The sequence below is a fragment of the Zootoca vivipara genome, chromosome 3 (assembly GCF_963506605.1).
Source record: "Zootoca vivipara chromosome 3, rZooViv1.1, whole genome shotgun sequence".
Lineage (NCBI taxonomy): Eukaryota > Metazoa > Chordata > Lepidosauria > Squamata > Lacertidae > Zootoca > Zootoca vivipara.
This window is the reverse complement of record NC_083278.1, coordinates 36,979,920-36,996,858: the sequence shown is the minus strand read 5'-3', so window position 1 is coordinate 36,996,858 and position 16,939 is coordinate 36,979,920. Positions and strand designations below refer to the sequence as shown.

Below are 16,939 nucleotides of genomic sequence, written 5' to 3'. Positions count from 1 at the left end.
TGTGAGGGTGGCAGGACCGATTGTGATTATGAATATTATGAATATCAATGCTGCTGTAGAATTTGAAATATATTATGGAATCTATTGCATCATGCAAACAGCATCACATGATAGAATGCAGCCATTATTCTTGGTTAGACATTGACTAGGGAGGGAACAGTGGTTTATGGCATCCCTACAGAAAATTCCCAATTGTAAAGCTCTCTGGTAGCAGGACTGGGAAGATCCCAGGAGAGCTCCTGGTTGTCATGGTAACAATACTGGTCTAAATGGGCCAGTGCTTTGTTATGAGCCTGTGCTCAGCATCAAGTTTTGGGTTTCCACATGGTCACGTTGACTTCCCACCTCTATTGTTTGCCATAAGCTGGAATCTACTTCATGCAGCCCAGCAGAAAGGGCTTCAACGTTAAATGTTATTTTTGTCAGATTACATGTACTTGTCAGCTGTGTAATGGATCAGACGCTTTGTTTAGATTTAGCTCATTTTAAGAATCTGTAGATTGAAGGAGGTAATCTTGGGAGTTTCCTCGTAGCATATTTGATAGATACTGACAGGAAGTCCTTCAGTCGCCTCACCAGGCATACCAGAAAAACAAAATAAGAATGTGAACCTCCCTATATCCATGCCTGTTATGGAGAGAGGAATGCATGTGCTGCATACCTGGTATGCACCTGTTCTGCTATTGCAAGGGACACGCGCTAGCAGAACGGAACATTTCCCTCCTCTCCCCTGAAGCCCCCCCCCCCCTGCACACCCTCAAAATCAGCTCCAGGGTTTGGGAGATGCTCTGGAGAACATTTTGGGAGTGGGTCGAGTGAGGAGAGGAAATGTCGTTGCCCCAGCAGAACTCCGCTGTGTTGCTTTGGATACAACCCCCCGCTTCTATATTCTAAAATGGGAGGTTGGCCTTTCCTTGCCCCCCGGGCACCTCTTGTGAGGAAGACCTGCTCCAAGCTCTTTTCCTTATAGGACCTTCCACCATTCCAAGTGAGCATATGGAGCTTCATGAGGTAAGTATCTGAGGCTTCGCCGTGCTTGTGGTGGGAGATGTCTCTGTATAGGAAATGAACCTGAATGAACACATATTTGCCTGCCAGCCACTTACACCATGTTATTATTATTAGCAATTCTATTACAGTATTATTACCATAATTTATGTACAGCATTTATAGCGCACTCTATGGCAGTCCTCAGGGTGTCTTACAAGAAGAAATCAAACAATTAAAAAGTTAATATGGAATAGAATGACAGAGTTGGAAGGGACCATGAGGATAATCTAGTCCAACTCCCTGCAATGGAGGAATAGTCAGCTGTCCTCTAGGGGCATCGAACCTGCAACTTTGGCATTATCAGCACCACGCTCTACCCAAATGAGCTATCCTATAAATGACTGGCATTCAGTGGAATCAGCCCGCTTGTGGAATTGACATCCACATGAGCTATAGGACTTCCCCTTCACTCTCTTGCCCCTGTGTGCCTCCAAGTGATGGTGGGGACCCCTGGAGCATATCTGAGCTGGGAGAAAGATAGGAAAGGGAAGTTTCACTGTGTCTACTTACACTTTGGGTGCCGGCTGATAAATATACAGTAAATGCAGCATTGAAACACAGATTGAAGAGTTTAGGACAGGCATGGAGAACCTGTTTTGAATTGTTTTTCCTGCATGCCCTTGTTTTGACATAAAACTGCTTTGCTTCCCTTTCCCTCCATGTTTTAGATGCCCAGCCCGTAGAAACAGCCAAGGGCGTTGTGCAAAATACGCTCCAGCACCTACCCGGTCCAACATCTCCAAAGCTTTGATGCTTGGCTTATTAAGCCTAGTTATTCTTCTCATCACTTTAATATATAAGTTGCGAAGAAAATGCAATACCAAGCCTAAACTGGAGTAAGCAGCTTAACCCTCCCCCAACAGTTTTTTTTGGAACTTTTAAAAACTACAGACAGGAAGTCTTACCCTAAACAAACATGTTCTGCCTTGTAGAGGTCCTCCTCTCAGCCAAAGCAACACAGAGAATGCTGTCAGAATTAATCCTGCCTTTGACCACCATGAACCCATCAGTAGTTTGTGTCATGGGCCCTGTAATGTAAGTGCTTGTATCAGTCCTTCAGAGAGCAGTGATCGAGAACTGCAAAAGCATGACCACAGAACAGAGAATGGAGGTAAAATGCATGCAAATACTACTCGTTCCTCTTCAAAATGGGTCTTCTCTTAGTTGCCCTTGTTAACAACCAACTTCAACTTGCCTTTGGTGTTTCACAACTAAAAAGGACTAACCCTCAATGTCTCTAAAACCTCTGTCACAGCTTCAGACCAGAACATTCTTGTTAGCACTTCTGCACTGTTAGCACTTTCTGCTCTAGCTTTTGGCTTTGATGGCTTGCACACACCAGCATGCGGTAAACATTCATATCCTTCTTTTCCTTACAGACCACCTGATACAAAGCAAAGACTGCTGAGTTAGTATCTGACGCCCTGAATTCTAGGCAACAGTCAGCGGGCATAAAGGTTTGTGGTTTTTATTTTTGTAAATAGCTCTATATAATAGTGTTATTGTGTGGAAACCTCCCCTAAATATATATGTGCCTTTGAGAGTCAGAGAACAAAACACACTTCAGTTGCATTTATTTGCCACTGCTATAGTTGAGCCCTTTTTAAAATAGCCTAAACAATCATTGAAGAGTGGTGCGAAAGTAAACAAAAACTGAGCGCTACAAAGGCCTGATACAAACTACTGAAGGAGAGGATCTGGATTCTGTAAACTGGATTCTAGGGGTGAGCAAAATGTCTGTCATCCCGTCCCGTCCAGCATGGTGTGGGCATTGGAGAAGGGAAGCACTTTCCCAGATCTTGTGTCCAAGTGGGGTAGTGGACTTCTCAAACATTCACAGAAACTTCTACCGTGAAATTTCAATTCAGTTAATGATTAGTATAATACATACATACATTTTTGTTTGCACTGGTAAGTTGGAGTAAGGCAAAGATGGAATTGCTTCCTTCAGCAATTCTAAACAGTATTAAAACTGGATCTGTGTTTAACTCTGTTAGTGGGCGGAGTGGTTGCCAAATACTCTTGGTGGGAATAGAAGTATCCAGCAATTCAGGAGGAGTCCAAAGAATAAAATATTCTCAGAAAATGTAATAGTTATTTTCTGATGAATTTTGGCCAGTAATTTATCTCAAGAGAAGTCTAAGGTGTGGGGCAAGTGTCACTCCAGAAATTAACTCTGGAATTTGGGGGAAAGCTCTGAGTGTTTTTTGAGTCAATGTTGGCCACATTATTGGCACTTTGTTTCCACAGATTTTCACCAAGAGGACTGCTGGTAATACCAAGTTCACTCACCCGGATAAATGGAGTCTTTGGGGGAGGAGGGAGGCAACAACAGAGCTTCAGAAGGCAACCCATTTTTTCCCTAACAGTGAACACATTAACTGAAGTTTATATTTGAGTAAAAAACAAGGTGGCTGCATCTACTTTCCGTCAAAACTGTTGTCCTCCATTACATAATATCCATGTTATCACGAATGCAGTGCTAAATGTATTTAATTACTGTACAGTGTTTATATGATAAATATTTTTGTTATTTTAAAGCTTAGATTCAGATGCAGAAGTCTCTGCTGGAAATTCTATCCCAAAATAAATGAACAGAAAAGTGGCCGACACATATACTAATTACTGTAATGATTGTCAATTATGCGGTAGTAACTGTTTTATTATAATTACTGGAGAATCGTATTGAAAGCTTACAATGGGGTTTTCAGCCCTAACCGTCACCACCAGTGATTATTTTAAGTCTTTATTAAATTTGTTAGTCACTTTCTCTTGTTCAGCGCAACCTAAAGTGACCTACAATAAGACAGACAGAAACTAAACCCCACAATGCTGTTCTTTTACAGATATTAAAAACATTAAGTGGGCATTTTTATTTTAACTATAATTGCTAAGAGATTTCCCTATATCCTTTTGAGAATCGGCCTGTAAATTTTAGGCTGTGTGTATAAGAAGCGATGTGTTTGCTATCATATGGTTGTGATAGATTGCAGTAATTGTTTTTGTTCGCACAGAACAGACACCAAGCCACTAATGTGGTGTGATTAGTTACTGTACAAGACTTATCAACTAGCAACATGCAGGCACATCTAGTAAGTTTTTTTTAAATGGACACACACACACACACACACACACACTACAACCCACACTTCTGTGCTGGGTCATTTGTCTAAATGGAATAATAGGTTGTGCAGAACCTTCAATGCATGCTAAGCACTGCATAACTGGTAGTGATCCGAATTGCTTCCAGTAAAAACAAAGTGTTTCAGGTGTCTGCAGCAAGTAGGGGGTAGAGAGACTTGTTAGATAGGTTGGTGCATGTGCATAATCCTACAGCCAGCCGGGAATATGCACGAGCCTCAATTTCAAATATTCTAAAGCAGCAAGGACAGCACAGCTTAGAGGTCCTTCTTCACCCCCCCCCCCCAGGTGTACAGAATATCCAAAGCCAGAATTATTTAAAGTTAGGTGTGCTTAGGAACCGAGCACTAAGGGGAAGTCTTTTACTAGTGCTAGCATTGCTTCCTTTCTTTTTTTTGGAGCGGCAGGTGTTTTCCTTTAATTATCAAGTGCATTTCTGCTCTGGGTATAATCCTAGTGCCCTGAACCATCTCTCCTTCCTGCGTGCATTTAGGCAATACAGCTTATATAAACAATACCATGGCTAATTGCTTCTCTTAAATGTTTACTCAGAGCCAATACCTGTAAGAGTTGAGCTAACTAATCTTCATCTATTTATTTTACGGTGTCAAGAAAGTCGCCTGCCAAGTTATATTCTCATATGGGCTTGTAGATGCCGCGTTAGAGGTAGTCAGCCGCCTCAAGGTAAAAAAAATGTTGAGTTTACAGTCAAGCGTAACATTATTTATGTATACATGGAGAAGATCTCATCTTAATGTCAGCGAGGAAGCTTACATGGACTCCAAGGTACCATTTCACAGCCTAGATGACATCTTTAGGGCATATATCTGAAGATATCCCACTATACACCAGGCACTACTGGAGGTTGTGTAAGTTAAGAGTCCTCATTGTATTCAATATATTTTCATTTCAGAGCTATTTTTTTTTGTATATGTTTATTCATACCAATTTCTATAAGAAAAACAATAGAAACCATTTTTACATGTCAGTTTTAATAATGAAACAATTGTTCTTGACCATAATTTATCATTTTCAAATATTAATTACCAAATATCTTTGCTGGATGAGAGAATGTTTTGTATTTCAATAAAATAATAAAATATTTAACTAGAGTTTAGACAGACTGTATTTCTATGTTATATATCAGAAAAATGTCTGCTTAGTAGTTGAAAGGTTTTTTTGTGCATCTAGGATGCATGCATATATATAACATAAAATATTTAAAAGAGATATAAGGGCAATCAAAAATATTTTATAATCTTACAAAGTACTAAATCCAGTGCTTGTTTTAAAGTAAGTTGTAAACAACTTGGCTTCATCTGATTCAAGCTGGTTTATGGTCACATCTATCTTTAATTGGGTTGTGGCAAATAATGTGGCATATATGAGGAAAAAAGCAATAGTTGGTAAAAAGAATGTTAGAAACAATGACAGCCCCTCAACGCATACACCCCCACCCAACCCCAACCCCACCCCAATTCATGAGACAGTTTTAGAAGCCAGTACAGTGGTACCTCGGTTTACGAACTTAATCCATTCCGGAAATCTGTTCTTAAACCGAGGCGTGCTTTCCCTAGTGAGGCCTCCCACCGCCGGTGCCCTTCTGCCATTCGGATTCCATTCTTAGACTGAGGTAAAGTTCTCAAACCAAGAGACTATTTCTGGTTTTGCGGAGTTTGTAAACCGAATCGTTCTTCTACCGGACTGTTCTTAAACCGAGGTACCACTATATTACTTTAATATCAAATGTTGTTCGTTTATTTGCTTTAATGGTTACACTGACTTGAGAAAGCAAAGTGCAAGTTTCACAGCTCCCCCAGTCATTCTCACTCTTTCTTAAATAAATAATATCCCAGAGAGATCAACGGAGTGTTTTTATTTTGCAGCAATTTTCAGTACATAATTAAGGTCATTTGACAAAGTACTTAAAACAGTTTCGGGTGAAAATAACCCAGGGATAAAGTAGGCAGAGATACCAGAAGCTGAGGAAATTTTCAATGGAATGTTAAAGACATTGTGCTATTTTCTGAAGGGAAACTTCTGTACAGGTTTGTGTTCCTGGTAAAGTAACATGATTTTAGATACAGGGCATGTTTATAACTGCATTTTCATTATCCAGTGACTGCAACCAGCATGTGAAACAGTCATCGCAGACCAAACACTATAGAAAGAACTTCAACAGAACATCACATCCCCTGAAACAATAATCGGAATCCATTCAGGTGTATTCAAGTAATGTAAATGCATAAGTAAAACAGAACCACCCTTCCAGAGATCTCATAACCAAAAGACAGCAGTAGGTCCATTTCTAGTTGCAACGGAGGGCTTAACTTGTTTTCTCTTAAGCAACACATGGTGGTTACTAATTTTCATGACAAAGCCAGATTATATGGAAGTGAGGGATATTGCAGTTATCATCCCAATTCAAAGTATATATAGATGGCATCACATGCAAGCATTTGGGGGGTCCTTTATCACAGGGGTCCCCAGACTAAGGTCAGTGGGCCGCATACGGCCCGAAGGCCTCTTATCTGGCCCGCAATGCCGCCCGCTGCCACCACCCGCTCCTACCAGTGCGCTTCCGGGTAAAAAAAAAAAAGTGCCGAAAATCGTTTGTGTGCATGCGCATGGGCCTCTCCCGACCTGGAAGTGTACCGGAAATAAAGTTTGCGTGCTTGCGCAAACGTCATTTCTGGTGCACTTCCGGGTCGGGGGAGGCCCATGTGCACAAACAATTTTCTGCGCTTTTTCCCGACCCGGAAGAGCGATCAGCACAGTGGGCACCGACCCAAAGCCGGGTATGTTTGGGGACCCCTGCTTTATCACAACCACCTCCTAGGATGCATTTGCTCATGGCTTTGATTCCCAAATATAATGCATACAACTCATCTATTATGCAAGCCTACGTTCTTAACTTTTAGTCCCCCCCCCCCTCCTTTTGTAAGCCTTACCTTTAAATTACGACCCAGAAAATATTTTAAAGGAGAAAGTGCATCTTTTATATGCCATTAACTATTTGATGCGATATGGGGTCCATAAGAAACAGCCCCAGACATGCCAAGGAAAGTGAGTGGCAGCAGTAATTAACAAGATGGGTTTTTTTTAAAAAAAAATAATAACAAAAAGCATGCATAATGTCAATAACTGTTTGGGAGGATACAGAGACCATCAGAACATACACAGGGTAAGAGGCATTTTTTTAATTTGAATGTGATTCTCTCCTAGTAGGAAACACAGAGAGGTGTGAAGCTCTCATGTAGTGTAACATATCTATTCCTCATTAACTATTCTCCACCCCCCTTTCTCTGAACCTCTTCGCCATAAAAATCATTGTGTTATCCACAGTGCTTTTTTAAAAGAAGGGAAAAAAAGGTGCCGGTACTCACCATGAAGTCGTTACAGTAAGTGCCACACTTTTAACATTTGGGGGAGAAAAGGTGCTGGTACTGCATACCATTGAGTACTCTCAGGGGGTGGGAAAGCACTGGTTATCCAACTGGCTTTGTATGCATTTGTGACACCAATCAGATCTAAAACATAGCATTCAACTAGTGAAGTATCTGATTAGATCATGGTCAGTTAATGCTTAGCTTATGACTATAACTTTAATTCTAACATCCAGTCCCTATGGCCTCAGTTCAACAATTTTGCATTGAATATACAAATCTTGTTCTGCCTAACCTTGATTAGAGGGGTTCTCCAAGTGCAGGAAACAGCACAAAATCCTCTTATCGCTATAGCCCTACATGGGAAAAATGTGTTGTATGCCTTGTTCCTGTTGTTGGATCCTTACCAAGGGCTGCATACATAAACTTGGAACCCATGAACTGCAAACGGGCTCTGCGCTGCCTCCTCCTTCCTGTTGCTCCTTTAGACCTAAAGTCAGGGTTTTACTAAAATAGCAAATGGTGCAATGCAGGAGGCTGGGGACAGCAAGACCTTCCTTTGTGCAATTAGAAGTGCCTTTAAATTGGGATGGGCTTGTAACCCTCTGGATTTTGTTGGGCTCCTATTCCCATCAACGTCAGCCAGAATGGCCAAAGGTGAGAATTTTAGTTCAATATCATCTGGCGAGCAACAGGTTCCTCATCCCTAGATTTAAGTTATGGCTCCCCCATTGGGGGGGGTGAAGGTTGCATGTGCAACCTCTGATGGATTTTTGGTGGTGGCAACTTCGACAATCAACTAAGTTTAACTCAAGGCTCTCAGAGCTGACCATGCCAACCAGATCTTCAGAAAGTTGATGTGTAGGGATAGGGGCTTTTTACAGACTGAAGACAAGAAATAGACAGGGTGTGAACAGTTTTAAACCATGCATTAAAATTGGGGGTTAATAAATATTGCAGTTTTACATCCTCTCAACCCTGCCCCAAGGTTGGTAGCCATGTGGGCACTTAGCGTTTTACTTTGATAGTTTTTACACTGCAGAGGGTATTTCTGCCAGGAGGCATGCTGTGGCAGAAGGCAGTGACAATGGTGTGCTTAGAAAGAATATTGAAGAATTAAAAACTACAGCCCAGAAATGTAATTAGCTTCTTAATATAATAAGGGGGGGAGCTCCCCCCAAATTCAATCTGTTTCCCTCCCAACCAGACAATACTTATTTCCACAAATCTCCTAACACTGAGATAATACCAAGGTTTAATCTGTTGATATTAGCCAGCTATAGGGCTATCCAGCAACATCAATAAAAGGCAACTTCCATCTGTGTGAAACAAGTAATCGTTATACATAAGAAATTTAATTACCATCCAGGGTACATTAGCAAAAAAAAAAAGCAACCCACAAAGCCTGAAGTTGGAAGATTAGCTGCAAATATATCTGTAAGATTAGAAGAAAAAGTTTATTACTTTAACACTATGAAGTTAAGCCATTTGAAGCAGCATGGCGCAATTAGAAATTCCAGTGCTGTGCCACTCGTCAAGAGTCTGAGTTTCTGACAGAAGCCACCTAATCCCATGTGCATTGCAAGTACAAAGGAACAGCAAAATTCAGCTGACAATTAGGCTTTGCTGTCATGAAAAATGGAACCCACTTACTTCCCTTATGCTTTCAGTCCTAAATGTATCTAGATATATATTTTTGTAAAATATTGTTTAACTCTGTCTTACTTCGTTTGACTAAGAAAGCTATAACCGAAAAATAAAAATGAAGAATTGCCTGAACAAATTTGTCTTGTAAAAAATAGTTTAAAAAAGGAAAAACCCACTGCTTAGTAAATTCAGCGTGCATCAGCCTAAATATCCCTAAGTACTCCAGACACAATTGTCCTGCTCTCAGTATTTGAAATCCTGCAATCTACCTAAGACACATTTCCCAAAATGCTTTCTTGTGGACATCTACCTAGATGTCAAGCAACTTTCATAAGTTGCACATGAAGTCTTTCATCTTATAAAAGTTTTTTTTTAACTTCTACAGTAGAAGTTAACAATAAGGCCTCACAATTCCAGTTATAAGATGCAATGTACTTTTTCTTTTTGCTATGCTATCTTGAAGGAGAGACTAACATTCTGGGTACCGCAAAGGAATTAACAGTGTAAAGAGGAAGTCAAAATGCAGTCATTGTTATGTAGTTAAATCCCAGTAGTGTGTTACTCTACGTTACAGCACTTTTAGTGTCATGACAGATGCTATGTGCAGGGATCGGTGTATGAACGGAAAAAAAGCAAACCACGTAGTTGGCTGAAACAGATGCTCAGACCCACAGAACTAGTGAATTCACTACACAAATTAAAACATCAGAAATACAAATTAAAAACTGCCACATTAATAAAATCTGTTTACTTTATATTAAACATCTCTAGACAATTACGGAATGTTTAAGTGTCCTCTGCTGCTCAGAGGAATTCTTCCCTTTATTGTTAAGGTAGGAGAAGCTCAGGGTGGGGGTGGGGGGGGGACCAAGTGTTAATGTAGAAAGTGACTACTTATTTCAACAGGTTCTGCAACATAGCAGTTGCATACGTAGGCCGAGCTTGTTTGCTCTCAATCGCTTTTTGAAGATACTGGATTCCCCCACAGCGCTCCCAGATCTCTTCAAACTGCCTCTGCAAAATCTCAGCTCCACGCTTACGAGTCAAGCCAGTCTCTTCAAGATTCAGCTCACACATCTCCATGTCATCCTTGCCTGGAATGTAATTAAAAAAAAGGGGGGGAGAAACATCATCAGATTTAACAAAACATACAATGGGCTTCCAGTTTCTCCTACACTAGACTTACCAGATGGGCGGGGTATAAATAATAATATATTATATTATTATTATTATTATTATTATTATTATTATTATTATTATTATTACTGTGTTGTGTTTAGATTTTAACACATACTCATAAAGTTGGGAACAAAGTGACAGTGAACGTGAGAAGGACATTACCTCAGTGCTAAAAATATTGCCAGAGATCCTGAGAGGAGATTTATATATATATACTTTATATTTATACACATAATATAAACTCTGGGAACCTTCAGGAACAGTAATGTGATGCAATATGAGATACTGGGGCTATAAATCAAAAACTAGAAGCCCAAAGCTTCTTTAGATACAAGACATTGCTTTGAGAGTAAGGAATAACAAGACTCTATTCTTCATAAAAGGGCAAAACAAAAATATTTGAAGTAAGATATAATATCTGCGATGTAAAATCCCAGTCTCAACATGTTTCAGTGATACTATACAGTCCTCTTGCCAGCCTGTACCACTTCAGAATCTAAACGTCTCCTGTCATGTGGAGAGAAAGCTAGACTTAAGTCTTTACCATAGCGATATTGCCACAAGGAGGGCAACTGCAACACAATCACAAGGCGTTCAAGTGACAGAAGATTTGAGTGCCGGCACGTGCACAACACACTTAAGAGAAATATTGCATACTTTTACAGGGCTTCCTTTGATTTGGTTATGGGCACTGTTAGCTTTCCACACCACTTACTAGTGCATTTCCTTAGAAGTGAGGAATTAATTTCTCTTCCAGCCCCCCCAAATAACAATGGCAGAGGACTGGTTCACATATGCACGTCCATCACTTGATGATTGCAGCATCAACTACAGGCGAAATGTTTTGACCTCTCTGCCTTGTATGTACACAGTGCTTTTCAAGGGGATCAGCTCAGCTGATATAGAAGGATGTATGAACGGAACCATGGTCTGTGGCACTGTATCTAAACAGTCTCAACAGCACCACAAAGCGAGTAGTGTGGTTTTAAATGCTAGGCGCTTACGCAGACATTTATTATGACTTTTTATGAGAATGTGAGCATCCCATTTTTAAAAAATTAACAAGAGATAATCAGTATGCAATTTTGCTTCAGTCTCATTAAATGAACTAAATTACACTTGCTTGGATATATGGGATTTTTGTTTGTTTAAAATCAGGCCATATAGATTAAGAACAGTGTCTTACAGTAATACTCATCTGTATAACTTAGTCTGTATTAAGTACTGAAATGTGTTTAGGAGCTGCCAAATAATGTGGTTATTCTCATTACTCTAATTAGGGACTGATGTCTTTGGAAATTAGGGACACCAAGCTTAATTAAACACATCCATTTTTATCAACAAGTCTCTTTCCTCCATTCCATATAAAAAACGCAATGTGCTTCATATATTTCCTTTAGCCCGGTGACTCAAGGTTTCTCCATTCCCTTCAGTGTCAAGGATACTGGTGCATGAAATACTGTTCTAACTCTTACACAAACAGAACCCCTGATCGTATTGGAATTCTAGGATAGCTCTGGAGCAAAATGGATCCTGGAACTTTTGGTACTTCCTGCTAGACTAGCCTTTGAACACATTTTATTCTATTCAAAGAAGAAAAGGAGGGTGCAGGGGGCATAGGAGCTGCTGTTTCCCCCCATTTTCCTTGAATGTAACAGCAGGATAACTTGTTCAAAGGCCAATCTAGTAGGAAGCACCAAAAGTAAGCTAAAATGTTTAAAGCTGGAAGGATGCTCTGCAAATATAATACTGATAGTGATTGTCTAAAGACACAGGTCAGAGTTTCAGACTTAACAAAGCCATCATCCACTGCTTTACTTAAGTGATTTTGGGGTGTTTCATAATGAAGTTGGTTATATGATGGTACAGCCTTTTGAATACAGCATTTGGATTTTATTTGTAACTCCTCATTCCTGCAACATAGCTCGAATCTGTTTGTTCCCCCCCCCCACACACAAAAGGCCTAGAATTTCACTTTTCATTGCATAATAAAACTAAAAATGAATACCAACCAGCCACTAGCAAGATGGGTGGCTTATCAGGATGAAGTTCCATTTGACGAGCAATCCATGGTCCATCAAAGTGTGCATACCACCAGCCTTTCTTCTTGTTCTGCGGATCTTTGTATTGGTCCGCTGGTCGGATGAACGGAATGCGAAAGTAACGCTGCTGCCGACTCATCTCTGCCTCTTGCTGCTGCCTGGCAGACAACTGGCTTGTTGGGTTCTGTTGAGCTACGAGGAATAACAAAGGTTAACATCTGCAAGCTAAGGATCAAAATCAGTCTTCAGTATGGTGACTTCTGTTTTTTAATCTACACAGAAAGTAGGGAAATTGTGAAAATAGGATTACAGTGGTACCATGGTGCCCAAACGGCTTGGCTCCTGAACAAATTGGCTCCCGAATGCCGTAACTCCGGAAGTGAGTGTTCCAGTTTGCAAATGTTTTTTTCAGAAGCCAGATGCCTGACGCAGCTTCCAATGGAGTGCAGGAAGCTCCCGCAGCCAATCAGAAGCTGTGCCTTGGTTTTCGAATGGTTTCGAGAGCCGAACGGACTCCCGGAATGGATTAAGTTTGAGAGCCAAGGTACCACTGTATGTATTCCATAGCGGGGAAATGAATCACGATACTGCTCCCAAAGGAAACACCTTAAAGCATAGTTTCACAAGTTAAGTTACCCTACAACCTGGAGTAGATACGAACGGCAGAAGGGAAGGTGAATGATAGGTACAGGTTGAGAAACAGTCACCACTTAGCTTACCTGAAATCCTACATTCTAAGATAGAGAAGGGGAGGGCCATTTCCTGAACTTTGACTTGAACTTGGCAAAAATACCATTAATATAATTAATCATGAACTCACAATAGCATTACATAAATCTGATCCAGTAGTAGAAACTTGTCCCTTAGTCTGCACTAAAATCTGCTGCAGATAATGTTAACTGAAACCAGACTCAGAAGTAGCCTCAACTTGATTGCAACTTCCTACATTGCCATTGAAATTCAATTCATACTTGTTCAAGTTCACCTAAGGAAGAACTCTTCTCAACAACAGTTTATGTTGTGAACTACCCTGAGATCTATGGATGAAGGGTGGTATGCAAGTTTAAATAATAATATTTTTTTAAAAGATGCTAGGAATTCAACTGTTGTGGTCAACTAAAAAGAAAAGACAATTCAATAATTCAGTACTAAAATAATTAACATTGAATTAGCCAACCAACTTTTAAGTACTGAATCTGGTTATAGACTCTGTCTGGCTCAATAAAAAAATGAAGAGCTGCTGTCACATCTGATTTATTTATTCCATCCCCTCCCAATTTATAGGCAACATATTGGCAACTAGGAACAGAAAGTAAATGTATCTTGCCCTCATTCACGTGATGTTAATAAATCCAGAAATAGTCATTGCTTATCCCAGTGTAGAAATATTCCCAGTGCAGAAATGAGTAAAAAGACCTTTTTGCTATAATTAGGCTTTAAACCATAAATATTACGTCCAATTTATCCATTAGCATCACCAGCAAACATTCATGTAAATAGTCAGTGTGTATTTTTCTGGGAGAGTTATTAAGCCTGTTTGTTTTCATTTAAATTAACTGACATGCAAAGTAATACATCTGTTTCTGTAAGTCTCCTCAATACACTTTGAAGTAAATGGAGGCTGTGGCTTTCATGAATGTGCATAACGGTGAGCCATAAAGAGGGCTGAGAATTAAGAGCATTTTATTGGCACTCAAAGGCAGCTAGACAGGTCTTTTTCCTCATCCTCCTATACTCAGACCAAGGATATTCTGCAGAGTAAACAAAGCACTTCCTTTGGAAAAGAGAGATTAATTTCCTTCTCCTAAGACCAGCACCGTAGATATTAATTTTTATTCTAATGTTAGTTGATTAACAACAGTTTGAGTGTTTTGCTACAACAGAAAAAGATGTCTCTGGCAGGCACAAGCTGCAGAAATGCCACATCATATGAATTTATCCATCATTTTTTTTTTATAATTAAGAACAATATTCCTATGGTAACATGAATATCATCACAGGCTGCTATCTTTTTCCTGCGGCTCCCTGAGCACTTTTAGATGACAAAATAATTACCGGGCCAAGTATGATGTGACACAAATGTAGCAAAACACAGCATATCGTTAAGAGTTAGTAAACCGGAGCCTATGTTTTTTCCTATGTGCAAAGTTAGCTGAAATAAACCAATTCCCTCACTTACTTGAGTTGGTCAAAAATGGTGCAAAATCTGCAAACAAACATTGGACACTGAAGAAACCATAAAACTTTTCGATCTGAGCAACCTGAAAAGGCACTCTTTCAGCAGTTCAATGGGATGTGTCATTAGCCGCGTGTAACCACTGAATGGGATGGCAACAAAACTGGAAAGAGGGGCTGCTGGCTTGTTGTGCTCACCAGGAGGGAGAGGGGCCAAAACCACCAGAATGCCCGTGCAGGGTGGGCATCCCTGTTTTGGCTCCATAGCTATGACTGCACTGTGCCAGTCTCCCCCTGCCTTGCCCTTCTTGTTGGGCACAACATGGCTGCTTTGGAGGCCGGGTTTGTGGCAGCACACATCCCCACCACCCTCTCCCTGGGAAAAAGCTAGTATGGACAATACCCGATTCTCCCTTCCTGGTTAAAAGGGGAACAGCGCAGAGCCTTAGCTTGTTTCATATCTCATTTGCAGGTAGAGTGGACTGCAGCTCAACCAATTCAAGACACAAGGAATGTGAAAGCAAACAGTATACTGTAACTTTGACATGTGCAATGTCATCCAAAGTAACATAAAAAGGTACCAAAAATGCAAGAAACAGATTCTGGTAATCACTCAACTGTCTAGGTATCCTCTGATAATATTGGCGGGTACCCCATTCCAGTAACCTAGAGACTCAAGCTCACTCAAGCTTTTCCCATTCAGGTGTGCTAGCAGGAGAGTCCCGTTCCCATACATCTACTTCTCAGAAGCCAATAAATCTGGTCCAGTCCCTTCTGTAAGACCCTTTTGTCCAATAACCGACACACTACACTGTGGGCTATACCCAATGCTTCAGAGGGTAAAGGGAACCTCCAGAGTAGATTTTTGGGGCATGCGGCAGAGGGGAAGGGGAAGACTCAAGCTTTTAGCCCTATGAGATAGAGGGAAGTAATTTGAACCATCCGTGCCAGGATAGACACAGGTGTTTTTCTACTCAAGATATTATTCTCTGAACAAAACAAAGGAGCAGTTCACAGAGGCACACTCATCACATGATGACTACAGAAGTTCTTAACACTAGGACATTTCCTCTGAAGGCTGCATGGACTGACAGCCAAAGAAAGCATCCCTGAAGAAACAGAAGAAGAGAGGTGTTCTTTCGGTTTTAGTTATCACTTAAAACAACTGGGATATCAATGCATCTCCCAGGAAGGGTAGGATGTGAATTATACAAATGAATATCAATCTCTTATATGTTACAATTACAGTGTTGTTGTATTTATTAACTATAAATCTAACTTGTAAAAAAGTAGCCAAAATATCTGAAAGGCATTTCAAACTTTGGGGAAACAAGTCTTGCTAAGAAATGGGTTATTTGGGGATAAACTGGACCCAAGCAAAATTGCACTTCAAACCAGAGTCTCCTAGGGCATTTATGTTAAAGCTGTACATGGAAAAACAGAGCCAATGTGGTTTGCTATTTGGTAACAAAATTGAATGCATTCTATGAAGTCTTTGGACACTGACCCCCCCCCCTCTCTCTCATCTGTCCTGAGCATCTGACGAGTGGTAAGCAAGAACTAGCTCCATTTGGCAAGGCAAACTGAAATCTTTATTCAGGTAAAGACAATGGCAAATCAGCAAGGATATAGTATTAACTGTTATAGATTACACCAGTTAATAAAATAGTAAAACCCCTTTAAACAAAAATATTCCTGATGGTTTTACTTTACTCATGAACTATATTTTTACTCCAGAAGACAAACGGGATAGTTTTCTGGCTACCTGGCTTCATTTGCCTTCCCGCCAACATAGCCAGTTTCCCAGAACATCCAGAGCTCTTGGTCCTGCAAGCCTATTTCTGGAACACACTTGCTTTCCTTTCGTAGCACATATTGCTCTAGATCCCATGGATCAAATTAGTGGGACATAAGCTACCTTTTAAAATATTCTGAAGGGCAATTAAAGTTCTTACTTTATTCTAAGGTAACTATTAACTTTTCCAGGAACCTCATTCAGGTACTCTCTATCTCCTTAGCTCTCTCTCCCAGCATTTTTAGGGGGAGAAAGGATTTCCTCTCACCATAGTCGGTCACTGATTTGGGTGCACGCTGTTCTGTTTCTGTATTGCGCTTCTTATTCTTGGACTTCCAAGCATGATAAACCTTTAGCCGCCTGTGAAACTCTTCTCTGCAAGCTGCCAGCAGTTCAATATCTGTCTCAAACAAAACACAGCAAGGGTGGAATAAGTGAGGAAAAGCAATAAACAAATATGCTTATGAATTGTGTTGACAGAGCCACATAGCCAAAATTATTTCAAACCAAGTTATAACATTACT

General features: G+C 40.3%; 2 protein-coding genes across 7 annotated transcripts in view; one reads left to right on the top strand and one right to left on the bottom strand.

The window, feature by feature from the left end:
• The window catches only part of IMPG1 (interphotoreceptor matrix proteoglycan 1), a 52,414-nt gene extending 50,200 nt beyond the window's left edge, over positions 1-2,214 (top strand). The window contains exons 15-16 of the mRNA XM_035109561.2: positions 1,719-1,886; positions 1,983-2,214. Coding sequence (XP_034965452.2) covers positions 1,719-1,886; positions 1,983-2,214 — 400 coding nt within the window. The remainder of the gene's footprint in view (positions 1-1,718; positions 1,887-1,982) is intronic.
• Positions 2,215-6,052: 3,838 nt separating this feature from the next.
• Positions 6,053-16,939, bottom strand: part of MYO6 (myosin VI) — a 103,676-nt gene continuing 92,789 nt past the window's right edge. For 4 of the 6 annotated variants that reach the window (XM_035109562.2, XM_060272552.1, XM_060272553.1 and 1 more), the window contains 4 exons: positions 16,684-16,815; positions 14,625-14,651; positions 12,416-12,637; positions 6,053-10,318 (listed from right to left, as the gene is read on the bottom strand). In XM_035109562.2, coding sequence (XP_034965453.2) covers positions 10,119-10,318; positions 12,416-12,637; positions 14,625-14,651; positions 16,684-16,815 — 581 coding nt within the window. In that variant the 3' untranslated portion in view covers positions 6,053-10,118. The remainder of the gene's footprint in view (positions 10,319-12,415; positions 12,638-14,624; positions 14,652-16,683; positions 16,816-16,939) is intronic. The other 2 variants (XM_060272551.1, XM_060272554.1) reach the window with 1 other exon arrangement.